The following is a 21766-nucleotide window of genomic DNA, read 5'->3' as shown; positions in this document are numbered from 1 at the left end:
CGACTCAAAATCCCCTAGACCAACAGGCCCTGGGGCAGCCAGGAGGAGACAGATGCCGTTGCCTCCTATGGGAGAGAAAACAGTTACCTTTCCGTCTGCCCTCCTTTAAAAAAATAAGGTAATGCTTCTCAGTTAGGGGTGACTTAATCCCACAGGGAACACTCGACACTACTGGGGGACACTTTTGGTTGCCATACTGGGGGGAGGGGTATATGCCTGGCGCCTAGAGGGCAGGGACCAGGGATGCCGCTCAATGCCGCAGGACCGGCCTCCAGCAACTCAGAACGAAGCGAAGCGGTCTAAGTGCCGCTTTGTGCCCAGAGAAGTCCTCGAGGCAGGCGACAGCAGCCTCTCTGGCGATGTGGAAAGGACCGATCACGCGGCCTCCTTTGCCTCCAAAGCATCGGTTCTCAGGGACGGGCAGGCTCGGCTGCCTCCCTGTCCGCTGCTCCCAGGAGAACAAGGGGCCCGCTGCGGAGGGTGCGGTATGGAAGGCGTGTAAAGCAGGAAGCTGCTGGACACGCCGAGAGCCACAGGAGTAGCCCGCGACGCACCGTGTGCACCTCCTCGCGCCACCTCTTCTGACGGGAAAGAGGAGCCAGGCGGACCGACCCGAGCACAAGCACTCACACACCTTGACTCTGTCCCTCAGGTTCTGTCCGAACACAAACGCCTGCTGTACAGCCCGCTCTGCTTTCTCACAGTCCTCCCCGGTACTGCTAGGCTCATTCTTCTGGGGGTCTTTGTCCTAGAGGCACAAATAAGACAACCGAGAAGAGGCAACAGGTTAGCCCCGATGAGCAAAACGGGCCCTCTCACGCCTCACGTGCTTGCTGTCTTCTCTGGCGGGGTCCCTGGGCATCCGGGCCGCCTCAGCGTCCCCCGGGCTCGCAGCAGACTTGCAGGAGACTTACTGGGCTGCTGCCCCGGCCCCCGCGTTTCCAAGTGGCGGCAGGTGGCAGCGACGGTTCCTAATGTTAACCCTGCAAAGTGCGGCTGGAAGGCGGGAGGCCGAGGGACGTTCTAACACTGAATCGCAGATGACGCTTTTCACCGCTTGGGCTCCAACATCCACCCGGACGGGGCGTGGGGGAGGCGGCGGGTGTAGAGGCCCGGGCGGCAGCTCTGCCGCGGACACAGGCGCACACGCGCGGGGCGGCTCAGCGTGTGGCGGGCCGGGCGCTGCTGCAGCCAGACCGCAAGGCCGCCCCCCGCCGGCCGCAGGTGCGAGCTCTTCGTCCCGGACCCTCATCGAGCAGCTGCTGCGCGACGCTACTGGGCACACACGCCCTCGGCCCGCCCGATCCCAGAACCCTGGGCTCCGTTGCAAAAAAGAAAGAAAGGTGTCTGAGCTGCCTCCCCAGGCACATTTCTCCAGTTAGCACGGGGCCGTGTATCGAATCCCTAGGTTGCTCAGCTGTGGAAGCAGGGAGGGGAGACATCTCTTCATGTACAACGGCACGAGGCTCCATCAGTGACGGCCGTTCCTCTGGCCCCAGGGACTCCTCAGAGGCCCGCCCGCCACCCGCGGCTGGGCGGCACTCAGCCTGGGCAGGCGGGACTCTGGAACTGCGCGCGGACCATCATCGGCATTCTGGCAACTACTGGCATCGGTGGCTGCTGTGTGCACACGCTGCCGAGCTAATCCAGAAGCCTCCACGCGGGCCAGCCCTGGCTCTGCTCGGGGCAGGGAACCGCCCACACGCTCGGCGAAGCTCCCCGCCCAGCACGGACGCACCTCAGGCGCTCGCGTCTCATCAGAGGGACTTCTCCGCGCGGGGGTGTCGGGCGACGTGGCCGTCGTGGCCCCCGTGCAGTCTGCCGGGATGCTGAGCCCGTTGGTGCCGCTGCTGGGGACTGTGGGAGAGAAGGACAGTGTGGGGTCACGGGAGCGCGGTACGGCTTCCTGCGCCCCTGTCACCATCTAGACCAACAGGGTCACTTCTCCTTTGTAAAGAACAGGATCTGGCGTCACCACTGAAAATCACAAATGCTTACAGAAAAACAAACCCAGAACTAAAACCTCACGGGAATGAGAATATCTTACGGCTTATTCCACAAAGAACCGTATGAATTTTCAGCATACTTAGAAACAACACTGCTAATTATGGGGAAAAAAAAAAACAAAAAAAAAAATACATGTTGAAGGAACAATTAGGAGTTTTATAAAATAAGTTTTACTTGAAACATCTTTGTTGGGGCGCCTGGGTGGCTCAGCTGGTTAAGCGGCCGACTTCGGCTCAGGTCACGATCTCGCGGTCTGTGAGTTCGAGCCCCGCGTCGGGCTCTGTGCTGACAGCTCAGAGCCTGGAGCCTGTTTTGGATTCTGTGTCTCCCTCTCTGACCCTCCCCCATTCACGCTCTCTCTCTGTCTCAAAAATAAATAAACGTTAAAAAAGAAAAATTAAAACGAAACATCTTTGTTCCCTGCATCTTTGCCCTTGAAATAGTTGAGATCATGTGACACGCAGAGCTTTAAATCTGGCTGATTCTTCAGCATCATGTAAAAAAGCCTTCCCACTGAAACTCTTCAGAAATATTAACTATTTCCCTCACGGGGGATGTTGGATTGCTTCTGATGAGGAATTTTTAAATTACAGGGAAAGACCAAGAGGAAGACAAGAAAAGCTCATTAGTATTAATAAATTAAGGGTTAACTGCAAACCACCACCGTGTGGAGATGGTGGGAACGCGGCTGAGGAGTTAGGTCTTCCGGCTGGCACGTGACCAAAATGACACGAGTTTCTCAAACACACGGGGCTGAGCTCTGCCTGCAAACATGCTGGGCTGAATCTCAGACACCTGGGAGCGGGCCAGCTTGTAGAAGCCAGTGCGTGCACAAAGCACATCTTAACCGGCTGTCACCGTGGCCCAGTGCTGCACGGAGACGGCATCCCTCTCTGTCTTCCCTGAGCTCACCGAGGATTTAAAGGATCGTTTCCCCAGCACTCTCTCTGTTCCGGAGTGCATTCAACACATATGGCTGAAGTCCCCTCGCTGGAGACACAGCTGCCCCCGGCGCATCTCAGGAACACTCTACACCCCACCGTGCGAGCCCGTGTGCCAGGCCGTTTCTTACCGGTCTGTGACAGTGCCTTTGGCTGCGGGGCCTGCAACACTGCCGGGCGAAGCACACTCCGCTGTTGCTCCTTGGGTTTCTGGCTCGGCAGACCTGAGAACAGAGGATGGCTTGCCCGGGGCCCTCGGTCTTCATGGGCAGAAACGCACACCCCTGCAACGGCTCTCAGGGGGCTTTACAGAAATTGATCCGGTGAGTACAGTAATGTTACGGGGGAAGCACGGGACAGCTGTCCTCAAGTGCTGGGCTAAAGGGCCAAGCAGAGATGGTGAAGTAGAGCGGAGAGCCGCAGACAGGCCCCCAGGGTTTAGGACTCTGCTCAGGCTCACATAAAAATACCCTTGCACCTGCTTTTCAAAATGCCACACTGAGAAAACCCTTCTGCCAAACACAAATTGGGCAGGAGCCACAAGAGAATGCTTCCCATTCCGCACCACTGCCAGGCCCTGTTCCCCAGCAGCAGGCCACTGGCTCGCGGCCACTCCGCTGACTGGGGTGACTCTGTGGCACTCTGGGGCTGGGACGCTCTGGAGACACAGCCTGAACCGACAGAGCAAACGCGGGCCGCAGAGCCTCAACGTCCCACACCGAGCCAAGTCCACTCCCTCACCACCCACCCCCCTCAGGGTGGCAGAGGGCTGCCAGGCGGGAGAATCTCTCCTGATCTGATGGGCTCTTTAGAGTGACTTGTCAATGCTCATGCACCAGGGAACTGAGGAGACCTGGAGCGCGGGCTAAGCCTGGAGCACACCAGCTGGGCTGCCTCAGGCAGCCACGCAAACAGAGGCTGCACAGAGGTGGGAAGGGTGTGAGAAAGGCCCTCTACTGTCCTCAAGGCGGGCACCTACCTGCGCTGGGTGCCTGGCCGTGGATCAGCGTTGGTGGCTTCAACCGGAACCCACTGCTCTTTTCCTCTACAAGCACAAGACAAAAGGTAAAAAGCAGGACTGCTTAGGGGTTGGGGATGGCAGCGAAGCTGAGACGGTCAAGGGCAGGGGAAGACCGTGGTCTGGGCTTCAGTGGCCATGAGCCTGGAGAACCCGGGAAATGTTTCCAAACTAAAACAGAAACGCAGAAGCCCGGTCCAACCACCAAGGTCATAAGGCAGCAGCTTGGACAAGGAGGAGGCAGGGGGTCGCAGGAGTGCTGACTCCAGGTCGCGTGCTGCCAATGAAAGACCGGGGGCTGTTGAAGGTGCGAGACAAAAGTGACAGTGCGTGCACAGCTGGTCCATGCCTGGGCCACCTCACCCGGCAGCTTGCCAGGAGCTGTGCTGGGCTCACAGGCCCTGGAGAATGTCAGGGAGTCACCCAATCAGGGTCTCTAGGACCGGTCTCCCTTTCTTCGACCCGTCTCTCTGTCTTGTCAGAGAATGCCTGTGTAATCAGGAGAAGCCTCTGCACCACCAGCAGATGTCTGGGAAATGAGACACGTTTTCTGTGGTGAAAGATCAAAGGTGGCAGACAGCAGGCTTGCTCTCTTTCCAGATGTGTCTGGAGAACTTCACCTCGTCGCTTCCTGAGAACACTGGAAGGCCCAAGAGAAGGAAGGGGAAGGAAGCAGGGCGACGGCTCAAAGCCTGATTTCAGCTGGGCCACTGGTCCATACAAATCCCTTAATCTGTGCGTGCTGTGGACTTGGCCTATCTCCTAAGGGGTGGGGAGGGGGGACGGTCTGATGTGCTTGACAGGAAGGATCAGCATGAAGGTCTGTCCCTGGGGCAGCACAGGGATGACAGCATTCGGGGCTACCGGAGGCAGCCTTGCTTTTGTGCTAAGGTCCAACTCATCAGAAGAAACCCTTGTCAAGTTGCAGGGAACGAGATCAGTACACAAAAATCAGTTGCGTGAATCTATGCGCTAGCAACAAATAATCCAAAAACAAAGTTGAGGAAACAATTCCATTTACAATAGCACCAAAGAGAATAATACGTGGGAATATATTTAACAAATGAAAACTACAAAACATCATTGGAAGAAAGTAAAGACAAACAAATGGAAAGAGATCTTAGAAGGTCACATAGTGTGTGATTCTATTTATATGAATCGTCCAGAACAGGCAAATCCATGGAGACGGAAAGTGGATTCTTGGTTGCCAGGGGCTGGGGGAGGGGGTGATGAGTGACTGCTGATGGGGTCGGGGTTTCTTTTCGGGGTGATGGAATGACCTAAAATTAATTTAATTATGGCGATGGCTGCTTAACTCTGTGGATACACTAAAAACCAACCAACTCTACACTAGAACACCAAAAATGCCTTACCAGAGCAAACTTTTAGGCATAAAACAAAGTCAAATCAGAATTCTGAATGGAGCAGGAAAGCCGCCTTTCTGCTGTCTGCACGTGGGTGAGCCAAACTGCTCTCCTTGGGCAAAAACAGGATTAAAAAACTCCCGCTGCTAGCTGGTATGAAGGAGTTGAGTCCGCCAGGCTTCCAAGAGCCTGTGTTAGTGGAGCTGGGGTCACTCCCGTAAGAGAGAGGTCATAAAAACCACTCTCCCGAGATTCAGACACCCCAGATGCGGGGGAAGACAAGCTGCCAGATGTTTCTTTTTAGAAGGGAAATACTCAAACACATTCCCAAAGCTTAGTATCATTCATAAGACGACTGGCAATTTACAAACATTAAGGAAAAACTAAGACGAAGTTCACAATTGAGGTAATTCTTAAAAGCCCTTATAGCTGGCTTTGCAATGCTTCCACTGTGGCCCCCGATCAATCTCTACCTCTCTGCTCTGTGTAGAGCAACGGTGGCAGCATGCAACCCTTGCCGCTGGCTGAGGACGACCAGCGGGGGCACAGGTGCGGACGATCGCCGTCACCTAGCATCGCGGCACCGGGCCTTGCACCCGGCCCACCTAGCAGACTCACAAGAAATCACACTGAATGCTGCAGCGAGCGGACGACACACAGGCAAAGCAAGCCACGCCTGTAATGGCAACCAAGGACTGGGGACAGAAGGAGCCCAAGGCAGCAGGGAGGTGTGCTCACAGGGAGGGGCTCACGGGCCCCATCTCCACCAAAACAGACGTGCTCTCTGTTCGTGGCTTCAAGAAACTCCCTTTTCCTGCGACATGGTCAGGGCACAATGAAGAGGTGTGGCCTGTCTGAGGAGCCAGAGCCCTGGCACACGTGGCAGGGTCACTGGCGTCCAAGAGCGACCGCACCGGGGGCACACTCGTGCCCCTCTGTGAGCTCACTGGGCGGATAGGTTGCTCCCTCTGAAGCAGTCTCTGCCCTCCTCCGATCACATTTAAAGCAAGCAGGCCTCTTTGCGGGTGCTTTCCGCCCTGCCTCGGGAAGACCCCAAGTGACAGGTGAGGGAAGCAACACTCACCCCTGAGGGAACTTGAACTTGGTGTGTGCCAGAGGAACAGGCAGCCTGATGGGGGCCGGGCAGGGGCAGGTGGGAGGGTGCTTGGCACGTGCAGGGTATAAGAACGTGCACTGCAGGTGATGGCAGCAGGTCTCTTACTGTCAGAAAGAGGGAGGCGCATCTGGCTGGCTCAGTCAGGCTGAGCGTCTGATGTTGGTTTCGGCTCAGGTGATGACGATCTCACGGTTTGTGGATTTGAACCCCACATCGGGCTCCACATTGTCAGTGTGGAGCCTGCTTGGGATTCTCTCTCTCCCTCTGTCTCTGACCCTCCCCAGCTCATGCTTCTCTCTCAAAATAAATACACAAACTTAGAGGAAAAAAAAGAAAGAAAGAAAGAGGGAGAAATTCAAAGCAAGGAGGTTCAGATGAACCCTGTTGGTGCTGGACTGGAAGTACACGTGAGCCTGGGGCTACCCACACACATGGACAGATACAAAGAAACGTGTGTACGGGTACACACGTGTGTGCATGCAAGTACAGGTACGTGTCCCCGTCTCTGGGCACCGAGGAGGCCCAGGCGCAGTGACAGTCCAGGGGCGGTGAGCTTGCTGAGACCCAGATTTTGGTTTCTGGAGACCACGCCCCCTCCACTAAGGGCCCCTCTGAGAAAAACAGACACGATGACGGGCCTGGAGCCTCTCTCGTTAGGACAGAAAGAAAGCACTTAAAAGAATAACGTGTCGTGGCAAAATGACACAGGAACCCGTGTGATGCGACTCCCGCTGGCCAAATCTGGGATGGTTAAATTCTGCACTAAGAATGACAGGCTGTAACTGGCTGCCTAAAACAGGAATCCACGCGCCCACCTTGAGGTACAGGATCACAAAGGACTAAGCGGACAGAAGGGAAAGCCCTCTCCCACAGGAGAGCACCACCTGAACGTACCAGCAACAACGAAGGCAGAAAATCCCGCCGTGATCGGTCATCAGAGGAATGACTAACCCGAGCAAGGGAACACGAGTGGATGCTGATGCTGGAAGGGAAAAGTGGCGGGGGGGTGGGCTTCCCCAGGGTCTCAGAGCGTCTCTCTGGAAAAAAGGGGGTGACCTCACAGAGCAGAAACGGACAGAACCCACTGTGACCAAGAGGGCAAAATCAGCCCCACTGGTAGCAGGGCTGGGGCGCCGGCAGAACACAGCTTCGCTCCTGTGCTATTCTAGCCCCAGACGCACCACCTGGGTGGGATCGCCAGGAATCCCTGGGTGAACCCAGACAGAAAAACTCCTCCAAAATAATGGGCTTGTCGTCTTCTCGGCCATAAAAATCAAGGGAAGAATGAGGCAGTATTCCAGATGGAAAGAGAGAGACGTGGTGCATGATCTCTGGATTTGGTCCCTCTGCTATGAAGGACATCACTGGGGCGACTGGGGAAAATCAAATGCGCAAAGGGATATAGAAGCGCTTTATAAAATTCTTCCCGAAGTTTAAAATCTGCACCCGCCGCCCCCCCGATTAAAGCTAAAAACCAAAAGAAAGGCAGGCAGGCAAGGTCAGAGGAGGCCTGCTCTGTGGGACCGATGTGCAAGTCTGATATGACTCCACCCTGCGTCAGGGCGCCTCGGCAGGCCTGGGAACCCCCTTTTCTCAGGGTAGCCCTGCCGTCGATGCTGCAGAATGAAGGTTTTGTGGGGGGAAAGAAGAGAGCGAGGCCATCATTCACAGACCTCACGAGGGGCTGTGAGATTTGTGATGGAAATCGCCAGCTCCACGCGATCTAGACACTCGGCTTTGGGGACTGACAGCCTGGCCCAGAGGAGGCTCACCGCGGCTAACGTCGCCCCTACCATTCACAGCGTTCTTGCTACGGGAGCACTCCAGGCGTTCCCAAGGACGCTTAGAAACCAAACTCCTCTTTAGGACCTGGTGAGAGGGTCAGCTCCAAACAGTCTGCTTTTCGAACCAAAATGAGTTCAATTGTGTGAAACGGGGCTACCGAATCGATCCCGTAAGTTATAAAAACACTGCCCTCATGCCAGAGTAGGACTTCTCTTGCAATGCTTTTGAAGTCGGCAATGAATTTATATAAGGCAGGTTGGGTTACAGAATTCGGGTGGTTGAACTTGCTCATTAAATCTTCTATGAGGAATTTCAGCCACGTGGGAGAAACGTTCAGGAAATCCTGGAGTTGGGTCTCCAGTAAGAGACCAAAAAAGGAAGGCTCTCTCAGTCTTCGGGGGGGAGGCAAGCTCTTGCCCTCAAGGTTTAAAGCTGTGACTGAGTACGCTTACATATCCTTCTGAACATGTCTAAGTCACACTGATTATCAGTGTGAGGGTCTGATGCACAGAAAAGGGGTCTGGAAAATTCCATCGGCCTCACAGCAGTTACCTTGGGGTGGGGAAGGGAGCGGGGCAGCCAGATTCTTTCACTCTGTGTATTTCCCGTTTGCCTTAAAAAAATGATAAGAGTTATTACTTGTGCAAAAACCTTGTAAAATGAGCAGTACGCTGATCTATAGCTGCTTTTTGTTTTTGCAAGAACAAAACAAAAACAAAAAACCAAAAAACAACAAAACTTTAAAGACTCCTTGGGACCAGGCCCTCCTTGCAGAAGCAAAAAAAACTAAGGGCTTATGAAGCTTGCCTCACACTGGATTCCAAATCTACGAGCTGAAGATTTGGGAAAACATTTAAGAACTGAAAAAGAATCCGTTTTTCAAATTGCCCATTCCTGTTTAAGATCTTATTTTACAATATCAACTGCTTTTCATCCCAGGAAAACCCCTAGCGACGGGCAGTAAAACGCAAAGGGACACGAGGGCTCACCTGGTTCTGAGTCAGAATTGCCTGCAGATGGCTCGCAGAAGGTTGATGGCATAAAAACATTGTTTTTTGATACTGTCGACAAGGAGGTGCGGGCAGGGAAGGGAACAAGAGGAAAAACAATGTGAGTAGGCGGAGAACACACGAACCGGGTCACCTCTCCCACCTGAAGGGTCGATCTCCAAGCCCCACTCTAGGAGGCTCAACATTGTGAACCAGGCCGTTAGATGCTGTGGTCCACTGTGGCTGCCTGTCTCGTCCTCATGCCCCTGGCTTTTCCTTGGCACCCTGGGCCCCTAAGTGGGCAGCCAGGAGGGAAGCAGAATGAACTGGATGTTCCCAGCCTCAGTCCCTGCTCCTTGTCACCTGCCAGGGCTCGCTGGCTGGCTGTACCCCTACTCCCCTCACCTGCTTAGGATCTTACTTTACACTTATCAACTGCTGCCTGGGGTGTGGGCCGGGCAGTAATGCAATGGCCCTCGGAGCTGAAGAACTATCTGGGTGGACGGACACAGCTACAGAATCAGAGCGCAGGGCACCGACAACGCCTTCCAAGTTACCAGCTCTGCTCGTGTCTCTCCACCCGCGGTGACTGAGAGCTATTTCCTATGCCACTGTGCCAGAGCAGAGGGGAGATATTTGGCTGTCCTTTGTCCCTGCAGCCTAGGGCCACAGCACAAACCACTTCTCTGTTGCACCTTTTGCCACAGAGCGTGGCTCAGCAGTGCACGGTGAACGCCAAGGAATGCGATCCGTTGCCAGGAAGCAGAAGCTCCCTGTCTCACAGGAGCACCGGGCAACGAGGGAGATGAGGAGGTCTATGGAAGCCTGGACAGGTTCCTCAAGGCCTGCTTATTAGCAAGTGACAGTGCATCCATTCAGGGGCCTGAAGCACTCATGAGAAAGGGTGTGGCAAAGTCCACAATACGTGTGTTAAGGGAAACAGGAAGGAAATCCAGGGTGTTTCAGGGGAGGATCTTGAAAGGACGCTCGCTTTCTACACTGCACCTTCCTGTAACGTCTACATTACTCCTGTAAGCACAAATGACCTTCCAGGGTGTGCTTTTTCTCTTAGAGTGACATCATTAAGGTTCACAGTTACACAAACCTCCCAAGAATGGATGCCAAGATAGGTAACCGGAGATCCTCTCTAAATACATACGCATCTCTGAGCCTGCACTTGGGCGCCAAGACTGAGAACACGGACGACGCCAGGGGGACCAAGTCAAGATGGGGAGGGGAAGGGGCAAGCCCTGAGGCTATGTTTGCCCTTGAATCTGCAGGGCTGTCCCCAGGCTCAGAGAACCTCTCACCCAGTAGCCCCGGCATCTCTCTCTACTCTGGGCAACGCCCTCTTTCCTGCATCGGTCTCCATACAAGCCCTCGGGCCCAGCCACTTCCGCAGGGTCCTAGCCTGGCCCACCCTTCAAGGTCCCACCAAGCCCTCCTCCTTTGGGGGCTCATGGCATTCCATCACCAAAGTGTCTTCCGGGGCCACTTGGTTCGTTATGTACCGTGTGTGTGTGTCTGGGCTTCTGGACCAGACTGCCAAGCTCTAGGCACGTGCCTGAAGGGTCAGGAGGACGCACTACTTTTCGCTTCCTGTGCCTGCAGTCTACACACACAGTCACACACCCGAGCAGGAGGACATGTACCTAATGGCCACAGCTCCCAACAGGACTGACCATCCTTTCCCTCTCTTTTAGAGAGATTACTTCGTGCATTTTCTTTTAGTCGGCTAGGTCACAAGCCTCTGTAAGTGGCATGGGTTCTCGAGTGGGGAGCACTTGAGCCTCATCCCTGGCAGACGCTGAGCCTCAGATGGATTCTAAGTGGATCTGGGCCGAGCAGGAGACATCAGAGGGGAGCACGGACGCTTTCACCGCTTGGGAACGGTCTGCAACGGTTACCTGACTGTGATGGTGGGAACTGGGTTAAAGAGGACGTTCTTTCTCGCTTGACAGGAGGGCAGTAATTTCCATCTTCTCGGTCGGAATCTACAGAAAATGAGGAGGAGGAGGAAGAGGAGGAGAAAGTCAGGTTGCTTTCACTTTTACAACCAAAGAGGATGAACCGTTTTAGAGATTTTCCTCACCTTCTCCACCTTCGGGGCTGGAGCCTCCGGCTGGCCTCTGAAACGAGAGCACACGGCAGGGCGGTGAGAGAGGGCCAGGTTGCCCCGCACCCGGCAGCGTGGGAGTTCTTCAGTGAGTGCGTCCTGAAACGCGGCCCTGGGGGCCAACTCCCTGAGCTCAGGCACCCAAGTCACGGACAGACTTTCAACCTAACATTAGGCTCAAAAATCCCCCCAAGAACCTTCTGTGTCTGCCTTTCCAGGCCATGGGGCCAAGGAGTCCATGGGCTGAGAACATGTTTACTGCACAAAGACTGGTGTCTTTGTCTCTCCACAGGTCACAGCTAACTATGTGCCACCCCCGCCCCCCCCCCCCCCCGCCCCAGTCAAGCACAGTGAAACAGTGCCTGGCTGGAATTCACTTTGCCAAGAGCTGGCAAGTGACTCGCTCCGCTCTGGAGGGCAGCCAGACTGGGTAAAATGGTCACCTAACACCGGATCGTAGCAGCCTCCATTCCCTGCCCTGGCTTGTTGCACAGTGCAGAACGCTGCTTCAAGGTACGTTATTATTTCCAGAAGATACAGAACTGTGATGCCTGGGACCTAAGTCCGATGCAGAGTGTTCAGAACAACTCAGCAGACCACACAACCTACCAAAAAATCACCAGCGAGGTCAGAAGGTGGCCGAAGAATTTCCTCCTTAACAACGTTTAGTTTTAGAATGTTCACAACTAGCCATCCAGAAGCCTTAGGATGAGGCCCCGTTCCCAACCCCCAGATAATACCCAACCCCTAGGAGACAGCCCTTCTCAGAGACGTTGTGACTCTTCCGAAAGAAGCAGCCAGAAGCAAACACTGACGAGTGCATATCAGTCCTCCCGGGGCACTGAACGTGGGAGTGAGCAGAGGAGCCAATTTTCTTATTTTCAGAAAAGCCCCTAGGGGTCAAGGTTAGCCAAAGGAGGACCACCTGCCTGGAGGAGCTGTTAGGGATTAGATGAGGCGCGCCTGGGAAAGTGCTCTGTGAGCCCAGGGCGGGGTGGAGACAGATGCAGTGACTGCCCTGAAAGCGTAAATAACGGGCCGTGAGCACCGGCTGGAGCCCTGGGCGCCACTTTCCCCATAAAGGGCCACAAAGGACTTTCAGCATCTTGGGCCACGTGTATATTCCACCATCTTAGCTTGTAGACTGAGGCCCGGAGTTTGTAGACCCTGTCCTAAGGGACAGGGAGAGAAAAGGATCCCAGCCTGCACGCCCTCCTGTGTGAGCTGACAACGTGGGCTGGAGTCAGAAACACAAGCTGTTCTAAGAGCCCGCTGCAAGCCTCTGTGAAGGGGCGAGGACGGCTGCTGTCCCCACATCCGCAAAGGCTGATCGGGGGGCGCAGGGGAGGCCATCCAGCAGAGTGCTTAGTAAACGAACGCCTCATAACACAACAGGGGCTCGACAGTCCGCGGGGCAGCTGTGAGCACACCACTGGGTCCCAAACGAAATCAAACACGGGAGGAGTCGGGCAGGCGGGCTCCAGATGGGCACACACCGGCGGCAGGAACCTCAAGGGGCTCGACCCCTCTGGAAGGCCTGCAGTACTTTTCTCCCAGCTCTGGCACTTCCTAAAGGTACACCTTGGGCAAACTGTTTCACTTGCCCAGGCTCGTTTCCTTGCTTGGGAAATGGGGGCGCCGGCACCGGCGCCTCAGGGACATTGACGGGGTCAGTGGGATAAGCAGGTGGGGCAGCACTCAGCCCGACCCAACACCTGGCCAAGGTGGGGCTCTCCCAGCCGGCTCACTTCCACTGGATGTTATGCCCTTGTGTGACAAGGGTCCAGACGTGAAGTCACGTCCTGGGGCAGCCAGATGAGGAGTCAGGGATGGGGACGGGGCCAGGGGTGTTAAGAAGATGGCCCCAAGCCCAGGACTAAGCACTGGGGTGGCATCTGACAACACAGAGCCACGACACTGGCACAACAGACCTTTTCTCCCAGGACCATCCCCTTCCTTGGGTGACATCACTGAGGTGCAGACCCAGGTACCTCCTTCCTGTTCCTTCACAGCGGCCGGCCCACCCCCAGGTCTGGTCCCGTGGCTCCTGGTGCTTCGCTCCTCTCACTAAGCATTCTGGCTGTACCAACCCCACACGTGGCAGCCTCTCAGATCCCGCGGGATCTGTCACTTCTGCAGAGCGACTTCTGGGATCGGGAAACGGCCCCACCTCTGGTCCTGCTCTCTTGTCCCTGGCTCCTCACCTGACAACCCCCTCACACCCACCCCTGTCCTCTGGCCTCGTTGTCCCCTGCAGTCCTCCGCCTCTCACGCTGATTGTGCAATCTGTGTCACGGCCTCCACCGGCTTGAGTCCCAGGAGGGCGCTGGCACGCAGCGCACAGTGGGACCTCGCCTGGCATTTGTTCAGTGAAGGGACACAAATCTCAGGTGCTCTGAGGGCCTCAGAGAAGCTGCTAAGGCATGTGTCCCTGCATTCCATGCAGAAGAGTGGCCCCTAGCCTGGTCAGCAGTCCAGAGAGCTTGTCACGTCCCAGCTTCCTGTTTCCTCAGCTGCCGAAAAGGGTGTTCCTCCACCAGCTCAATGCCAAGAGGCCTCTGCACCTAACTTCCCTCTGCCCTGCAAGCTATCTTGTCTCATTTCCCCATGTGCAGATTTCCAGAAATCTACACATTTCTGATTTCTTTCCACTGTGCTTGCAAACGACTGTGCGATTTCAGTCATCTCCAGCTTACTGACACTTGTTTCGTGGCCCCGCAAGCCATCTGTCTGGAGAGTGTCCCGGTTACTCTGCAGCACAGCACCGTCTGGAATGTTCTCTGGGACAGGTGGCCTGCCAGGCCAGCGGGGTTGAGTGCTGTCTGAGCCCTCCCGGAGCCCTGCAGACTACTCCACTGGGGTGCTGGGCTCTCCGACGCTATGACGGTATCTGAATTCTCCCTTGAGTTCTGTCAATTTTTGCTTCACGTGTTTTGGGGTTCTTAATTGACACCGAACTTTCTTACCTATGCCAACAACACCCCAAGTGTCTCAGGAATCGGGAGTCTCCTTAAGAACGTGATGGGTGCCAGGAACCCCCCAGAAGTGTGCCCAGACCAAGAGCTGAGGCCTCCGGGGCCCCGTCTGTCCATGCCCTACGACCCCTCCTTGCTGTCACGCTTCAGACTCCCAGTCTCCTTCCTGTTTTGTCAATCTGCCAACACTGTTCCCACCTCAGGGTTCCTTCTGTGTGTGCTGCCCCCAAGGCCTGGGACGAGTTTCCTGCAGCTCCGCTCAGCATGGCCTCCTCCAGGGGGAACCCTCCTCCGGGGGAAGCCGAGCTCGCTCACTATCCCGCCACACAGCGAGCGGAAGCTGCTCCTCTCCACCCCACCCACAGCCTCTCGCGCCTCTGCCGTTTGTGTACCAGCTGGAAAGGATCTAACGTGTCCGTCTGGCTGTTCTGCCCACAGCTCAGCACAGAACACCCGGGACGCTGTGCACAAAAGATGCTCGGCATGCACTCGTTGCATAAATGGAGCCCGAGTTGGTCGCAGCCCCTTCGGTGACCTGGAGAAGAGAGGGTGCCTGGCCAGACAAGATTCAGATACGGCTAGCCCCTTAAGCCCCAGGAGACCCTCAAACCCACACCTCAAATCTCTTCTAAGAGGCACGTGACTGGTGTCTTGGTCCTGGAAAAGCTGAGAGGCCAAGGCCAGGGGAGGACAACACAGGAGATTCCCCCACCAGGAAGAACCTTCCAGAAGCTGCTGGAACCTCCTGTGGGGTCTGAACTAGCCAACTCAGAAGCAGTAAGGAAACTGATGCCAGCAACTCTCCCCAACAGGAACTAGCACAAAGAAACAAGACAATGTACAAGGAAGTAATTTCTGCCTGCCTTTGGATATGTCAACTCTTCCAGAAATCCTCAACTCTTCCAGCTGCCCACGTGAGCCTGATGTCTGTCCCCACCCCCCAACTGCACTGAAGGTCTGAGCCTGCTGTCTGGCTGTCTCGTGCTGTCTTCTCCCCAAACGGAAAGGCCTGGAGCAAAGCAACTCCCTCTCAAGCCAACCCCGGCCCCAAACAAGGCCAACGCAGTCTCCACGCACACTTTTTGCCAACACAGCAGCCTGGTAGTCAGGGGCCACCCCTCACCCCAACCAAGGGAGAGGCCGATCAGGGTCAGCTGAGAACAATGCCCGGGGCACAAGCTACAGCTCCTCGGACACTGGAAGTGTGCATCCAAAGCTCAGGAGCCACAGCCATGGGGACTCGAAGAACAGGCTTCCAGGATTCCTCTGTGGGGAGGAGCCAGGGCAGAAGCAGGTGTGAAGGCCCCATTTCCTCCTCTGCCTCCTCCCACACTAGAATCCACCTCTTTGAGGATCAGGGTTTCGGGAAGATACCTAGAGGACACTGGGGTCAGCACCCATCTGGGACACCATGACGAACATATCCCAAATCGACACTTACATAAGGAGGCAGGAAAGAAAGAAGCCCAAAGAGAATCCTTCAATTCGCTTCCCCGGTGTCACGGAGTGTGAACGAGTGGAGTGGGCTTACAGAAGATGAAAAGCCCCCACGGTGGTGGCTGCTGTGGACGGGTGGAAAGAATCACAGGGGCGGCAGCTCTCCGCCCTCAGAGCCACGGGAACCTCGGGGGGAGCCGCTCATTCTGTGAGGTGTGCATGTCCCTCTTGCCAAGGACAAAATAGATGGTAACGTCTAACTCAGAACAGGACCCTGGACTGCAGATGTGGGAAGCTTCAGTTCTTTGTAAAGGATGAAACGGTGAAAATTTATGATCATTATGCTTATCCAGGATCCCCCACCCCCACCCCATGCCCTGAGAAAACATGGCTCTCATGAGGCTGCTTGGTGTGGCCTCAAGAAGGACAAAGGTGCTAGGCCAATCCAAGGGGAAGGAATGGAGCTGGCCACTGTGTCTCCAAAGCTGACACACAGGGAGAGTAAGCAGGAGTGAACAGCAGCACTGCCTTCCTGACTTCCCAGAAAACGAGACCATGCCAGACACCATTTGGCTTGCCTGGGCCTCAGCGACTCCAGTATGGACTGAACCGTTAGAAAGCTTGCCTGGCTGTGGCTACAGGGAAATGGATGCCTGGGCTGAAAAATCAATCAAGGGAGGGGACTCCTGACATGTCCTTGTCTTTTCAAAGGCACTATGGGCTGATTCAATGCTGTTTATTCTGCAACTGGGTGACCAGCTCAGAACTTCTTACTAAAAAGGTAGATACTGAAGAAAAAAAATCATGGCCTCCGAAGGTCTGAATGTTGGGCGGGGGTTGTGAAATGAGGGTCCAAATCCCATGCAGAACCTAGAAGAGGAGGGAAGCTGTCCAGCCAGGGGTCTGGTTCCAGGACCTAAGCTTCCTGGTGGGTCTAATAAACACACTTCGGGCTCAGCAGGGCCTTGGCTCTGAGCATCAGTCCAGGAGACTTAAGCCAGACTCAGAGTAAGCACAAAGAGCTGCCTGCTTTCTCTGGATCAGAGAACTTAATTTGGATGTGGTCTGGTCTTCTCCAAGCTGTCTTCTGAGAGCCAGGAAGTCTGATATATAGAGGCTTGTTCCCGGTACTGAGTCTTAGATGGCCAGAGTCCGGGGAGACTGAAAGATGAGCGGGCCCTCTCTAAGCAACAATTCAGCGAGCCGCTATTTATTATAAAGAACTTTCGGCTTTACATTTCCTCAAGGGATCATGCAATAAAGAACTGACTAAACGTGATGGACGAGATTGGCTGGGTCAGGGTGGGCGGTTTCCTGAATTCCAGTGTGGTAAAGGGCAAGATCCAAATCTGTTCGGATGTGAGAGCAACTGGTCCTAGCTAACCAAAGGAACATCTCAACCTGAGAAGAAACTGGGATCAGGTTCCATCTGCTTTCATTTATGCCCTAAGTGACCTAGAAAAAGTTTACTCTGCTTTGAACATGCCCAATCACTAGAGAAAGCCAGTTAATGGGAGCCACTAGCAACAGGCCAGTTTTCTCTGCTGAGAACCCAAAGAAGTAAGTCCTGGTTGGCTCAGAGCTATCACCAAATGATGTGAAGGTGGCACTGACGGACTTCTGATGGGACCAGGGACTCCCACAGTCACAAATGCTAAAACCAAACAGCACGTGTGTGTGTCATGTGCACGGCCATTGCTGCTATGCTGGTATGTTCATCGACTGCTCCCCCCAGTCCTGACTTCCTCCCACGGTGACCCACAACCCGGCTTGAGGTTTCCCACTGTTAACACTTGACCTTGCATGGCCAGGCTGGGGATGGTTTGAATTTTGGGGGGTTAGAGCCTCTGACCCAAAGTCCACGAGAATCGAGAAGTCCAGTCCCATCGGCCAGGCTACAGAAATCCCCATCTGGCCCGGCCGCAGGCAGAAGGTGAGACCCCCACCCCCCACCCCAGTCTTACCAGATGGGCATTAGATAAGGCCCACACCAGCCTGTGTGCCTCTGGAGGAACAGCTGCTGCGACTCCACCTCTGTGACCTACCCATTTGCTACTCTCAATTGAAAACCCTCAGCCTCTCGAGTGACAGGCAGCTCTGTGAGCTGTTGTGCTGTTCAAACCAGACAGCAGCAAAGGGCCCCAGAGCCTCTTGGGCAGATCCACACGGAGGTCATCTGTTCTCAGGGAACCGAGGACACGATTTCCTGTGCCTGCGAAGGCTGAAGGCACAATAACTCAAAGTACCTGCTCAGCAGAAGGTTCCAGGAGCTGCTGGGCCCCCAACCGAAAAAGTGATCATCTCCTAATTCTTGCTCTGTCAGTTCTGTGCTTGCCTGTGAACCCCTGCAACACTTTGGTGTGGGTGCCTCCCGGCTGGAATCTTTACGGGCCCAAACCCACTTGTACGCCATGAGGGACTGCCCCCGTCACTGCTGCCCGACACACAGTAAAGGCCGTTTATTCTTCTTCCACTACACACTGACTCCTCCAAAATATTCCAAGTGGCCTCCAACCTCACCTCTGCTGAACATTACTTCTTCCTGTGTGTCCCAGGGTTTGGTGGCTGTAACTGAATTTTCATCATTTCCTTAAGCACACTGGTGATGTGACACAAGGGATCGCTGAAGGTCTGGGACTGTGACACCCTGGATGGCTACCCAGTGTTTGGTGTGCACAGCAGGGTTCCTCGTTTCCTTAAGAGTCATTTTTCCCTGCCAGAATGGGGGGCTTAGGTACCCACATGGAGTTTTCAATCCTGAATGTAGGGTGATGTTTACCTTTCCCATTTTATCAACCTCCAAACACTCAAGACATTTCTTGTTCTCGAGAGTTCACAATCTTCTCCACCTATAATCTTCAAAAGCCTTCTCAATACAAAGATAAAGGGCTCAAGGGGTTCCCTCTGGATTCAAAAGAAGAGTCTTTTCTTCTTCCTGCTTTGATTGAAGACAAGCAGTTCACAGCCTAACCACAGTCCAAACACAACCGGTCTTGCAAAGCAGTCTGCTTTAGACACCTCCTCTTCCTCTAGATCAAGGAAGCTGGGGCTACTGGTGTTTCTAAGACCCTGAACCTGAACGCCCAAATTCAGGGAGAGGAGAAAGAAAAATGGAAGGACGGAGAGGGGGTCGAATTTGATTTGGAAGGTTCTACCCCATTACTCAATCCCTCTTTTGACCCCTTATGTCTCTCTCAGGCAACAGGATTTGCTTCTTGCTAGGGGTGTATATAAATTCCCCCGTTTAGAAAGTCTCAATGAAAAAGGGGACTCAATCTTCCCTGACTTTCTGGCAGCAAGAATTAAAGGGTGCTGCAGAGATCATGATCATCTTTTCAGTTATGATCGGCTGCTTGCGGTCTAGGGTCTGACCTGAGGAGCCCAAAGGGAAAGGGGCCGGTCTGGGTTGGGACCCCCAGGCCGTGGAGTGCTGGGTGGAGGTGGACTTACCCCTGCCAGTTCTCGCGGGAAAGGAAGAAGCTGGGCTTCAGGAGTGCTGGCTGAAGCGCTAGCGGGGGCAGGAGGCTCTAGGGCATGCTCACCAGCTGACTCGGGGTGACCCGTGCCATGGTGGGGGGCCTCAGCCTCCCCCCGAGGCTCCTCTCCCGAATCCGACAAGTCTTTTTGCTCTGCAGAGGACTGGGAGCAAAAAAGACAATTTTCCTTCAATGTAAACAAAGGCTGCAACACAGGGCAAGGGGTGGGTGGGGATCGAAGGGCTAGAGACGTTCAGACTTCAGCAGCCCCTGCCTGGGAGGATGAGACAAGAAGCCTGGCACATGCTGTTGCGTTTTGCCCGACGAAACTGGCCCTCCAGAATGAAAGAATGGAAAATGAGTGCGGACTTGGCTGCTGTTTAACTTTGCAGGGAGCTTTGAGGTATGCAGGAGGCCTGGGACCCCATTTCCACAACCTGCAGCCTGGAGCTACTGTGCTTATGGGCTGTGAGCGAGGAACGACGCTCCTGGAGACCAAGATGGGGGCAGGGCCTCTACCGGAGGGGAACAGGGGCGATTATGTCCATTTGTCTCTAGGGGTTGATGACCCATCTCTGCAAGGACACTGAGGAGGGAAGTTGGCCCTCAGCACCACTTCTGTCCGTTAAAAAAAGTGGGGGAGGGGAGGCAGGCCTGGAATAGCCTACAAAACGGATTGTACACGGTTTATAGTGCTTCTAGCACCTTTCAATTCGTTCTGCTTAAACCTGAGATAAAGGGAGCGCTTTCTCGCCTCAGTGAGTGCAGATGCGGGGTCACCAAACCAGCTGCCAGGGACACAGAGAGCTGGCTTTCTATCAGATGGGTGGGAGTTCAGCTGGAGGAGGGAGACCCTTGGCCTAGGATTTTCCCACGTTCACCCCAAATACCTTGGCAAGGGTGTATTTAGAAAACAGCCAGGGTAAGAGAAAGCTGGTTCTGGAAATTTCTGTTCTTGACGGTACAACACCCCTGGCTTCCTACGAGGTGGTTCCTGGGATTCTGGAGGGGCTCCCAGGGACCGGGAGCTCTGGGATGAACGGGAGCTCTTGAGGAATGGGTTACAAAGCCGGTGTCCTGCAACAGATGGGCTCTGGTCCCCAAATCTCCCGCTTGGCATCGTTCACAACACGGAGCCATTTCTCTCGCTCTGTGAACTGAGTGGCTACCTTGTCCTTCCACAGACCTGGCCACTCTTCTTCGGAGTGTGAAGTGACTAAAGCCTCTTTAGATAGGGCTTGGGGGCTATTCTTTAAAATGCCAGTCTGTTGGATCAAAGGAACTCTATAAAGACGACTTGAGAGAACTTTTGAACATTCTGAGGAAAGCAAAAGCGACAAAATGTGAGCTCATTCATACACCGAACAAGTCAGCAAAATCGATTCTTCCTATAAAGGGGAGAAGCACAGACACGAAAGCCTTCCTTCTCAAGCTGTCCCTCAAACCCACTCAACACGCAGAGGTTGGCCCATGCACCAGTTGGCTGCTACTTTACGGCTGGAGATTAAACACCCGCTAAGAGAACATTAAGCCATAAGCTCTGTGGACAATGGCCTATCTCTAATTAGAACCACTTGGGTTTTTTTTTTTTTTTTTTTAACTCCTGCTTTTAGAGCACGAATGTTCAAATGCTCTCATGGCATTGAACTTGAAATGACGGCTAAACTGGAGGACCAAAGAGAAACACATATGCCATTCCAGCGTTTTCTACTTGGGTCTGAGTGTTTTTGTTGGACAGGAAAAGGGAGCTCTAGAGAACCAAGACAGGGCCTGTAGTTTTTCAACATATTGGTGAAACTCTGGCATCAAGATTTTGGGAGCCTTTGACATCATCCTGAAATATACATGGCTGACAAAAACCAAAACACACACACGCGCACACAGGATAGGCTTGTTAATTAGCAGTAAGCTTTGAAACTGAGTCTAAAGATACTGTGGCAGCATTCAGTGACCCCTTCCTTCCTGCCCATCCGCATCTCTGCAACTGCTTTGTCTTTCCACCAAGCAGACGTTACCCCATCGGCCAAGTGCAACCCCCACAAAGCCTCACCCCTGCAGAGTAATACACTCGGAAGACAAAGTGTCTGAAAGAAACATCAGTCATCAGAGTCAATGAAAAACACTCCTAAGGAGTTTCGAAAATCTCTTTACATCAAAAGGAAGAAAAAAACAAACGGGTCTCCATTCAAGGCAGTTAAGAAACAGAAATACGTGAAGGCAAGCCGTTCACGAGGAGCGCCCTCTTGAGGAAGCATGAGAGCATGGATGGAAGGAAGGACGATTCCGGGCTGTCGATTGGGCTCTGGCTCTGGGTCCAACTGGATTTTCGGCGTTAGGGCTGGAGTTCAAACTGTCAACTGCTTTCTCTAACAGGGAACAATAGGGGGATCTGACAACCTGTGCTGACACTAAGAGATGCCACCACTGGCAGGCCACCGCCACCAATTTGTAGCCTGCTGTTAATGCAACTTGGACCGTGGTTAGGACTGACAGAAGACGCCACATGGCTTTGCTACTGAACAAAACCAAAAACCCCGCCTG

At 54.2% G+C, this 21766-nt stretch overlaps 1 protein-coding gene across 7 annotated transcripts in view; it reads right to left on the bottom strand.

Moving 5' to 3' along the window:
• The window catches only part of RANBP3 (RAN binding protein 3), a 54544-nt gene that overhangs the window by 9794 nt on the left and 22984 nt on the right, over nucleotides 1-21766 (bottom strand). For 2 of the 7 annotated variants that reach the window (XM_027049095.2, XM_027049096.2), the window contains exons 3-10: nucleotides 19200-19388; nucleotides 11314-11350; nucleotides 11129-11215; nucleotides 9222-9293; nucleotides 3928-3993; nucleotides 3080-3172; nucleotides 1739-1857; nucleotides 635-748 (exon numbers count right to left, since the gene is read on the bottom strand). In XM_027049095.2, coding sequence (XP_026904896.1) covers nucleotides 635-748; nucleotides 1739-1857; nucleotides 3080-3172; nucleotides 3928-3993; nucleotides 9222-9293; nucleotides 11129-11215; nucleotides 11314-11350; nucleotides 19200-19388 — 777 coding nt within the window. Of the gene's footprint in view, nucleotides 1-634; nucleotides 749-1738; nucleotides 1858-3079; nucleotides 3173-3927; nucleotides 3994-9221; nucleotides 9294-11128; nucleotides 11216-11313; nucleotides 11351-18528; nucleotides 18685-19199; nucleotides 19389-21766 lie in introns of those variants that run through there. The other 5 variants (XM_027049098.2, XM_027049099.2, XM_027049101.2 and 2 more) reach the window with 4 other exon arrangements.

The sequence above is a fragment of the Acinonyx jubatus genome, chromosome A2 (genome assembly GCF_027475565.1).
Source record: "Acinonyx jubatus isolate Ajub_Pintada_27869175 chromosome A2, VMU_Ajub_asm_v1.0, whole genome shotgun sequence".
In the NCBI taxonomy this organism is placed as follows: Eukaryota; Metazoa; Chordata; class Mammalia; order Carnivora; family Felidae; genus Acinonyx; species Acinonyx jubatus.
Note: the sequence above shows the minus strand (reverse complement) of the source record. Positions and strands in the feature narration are given on the sequence as shown.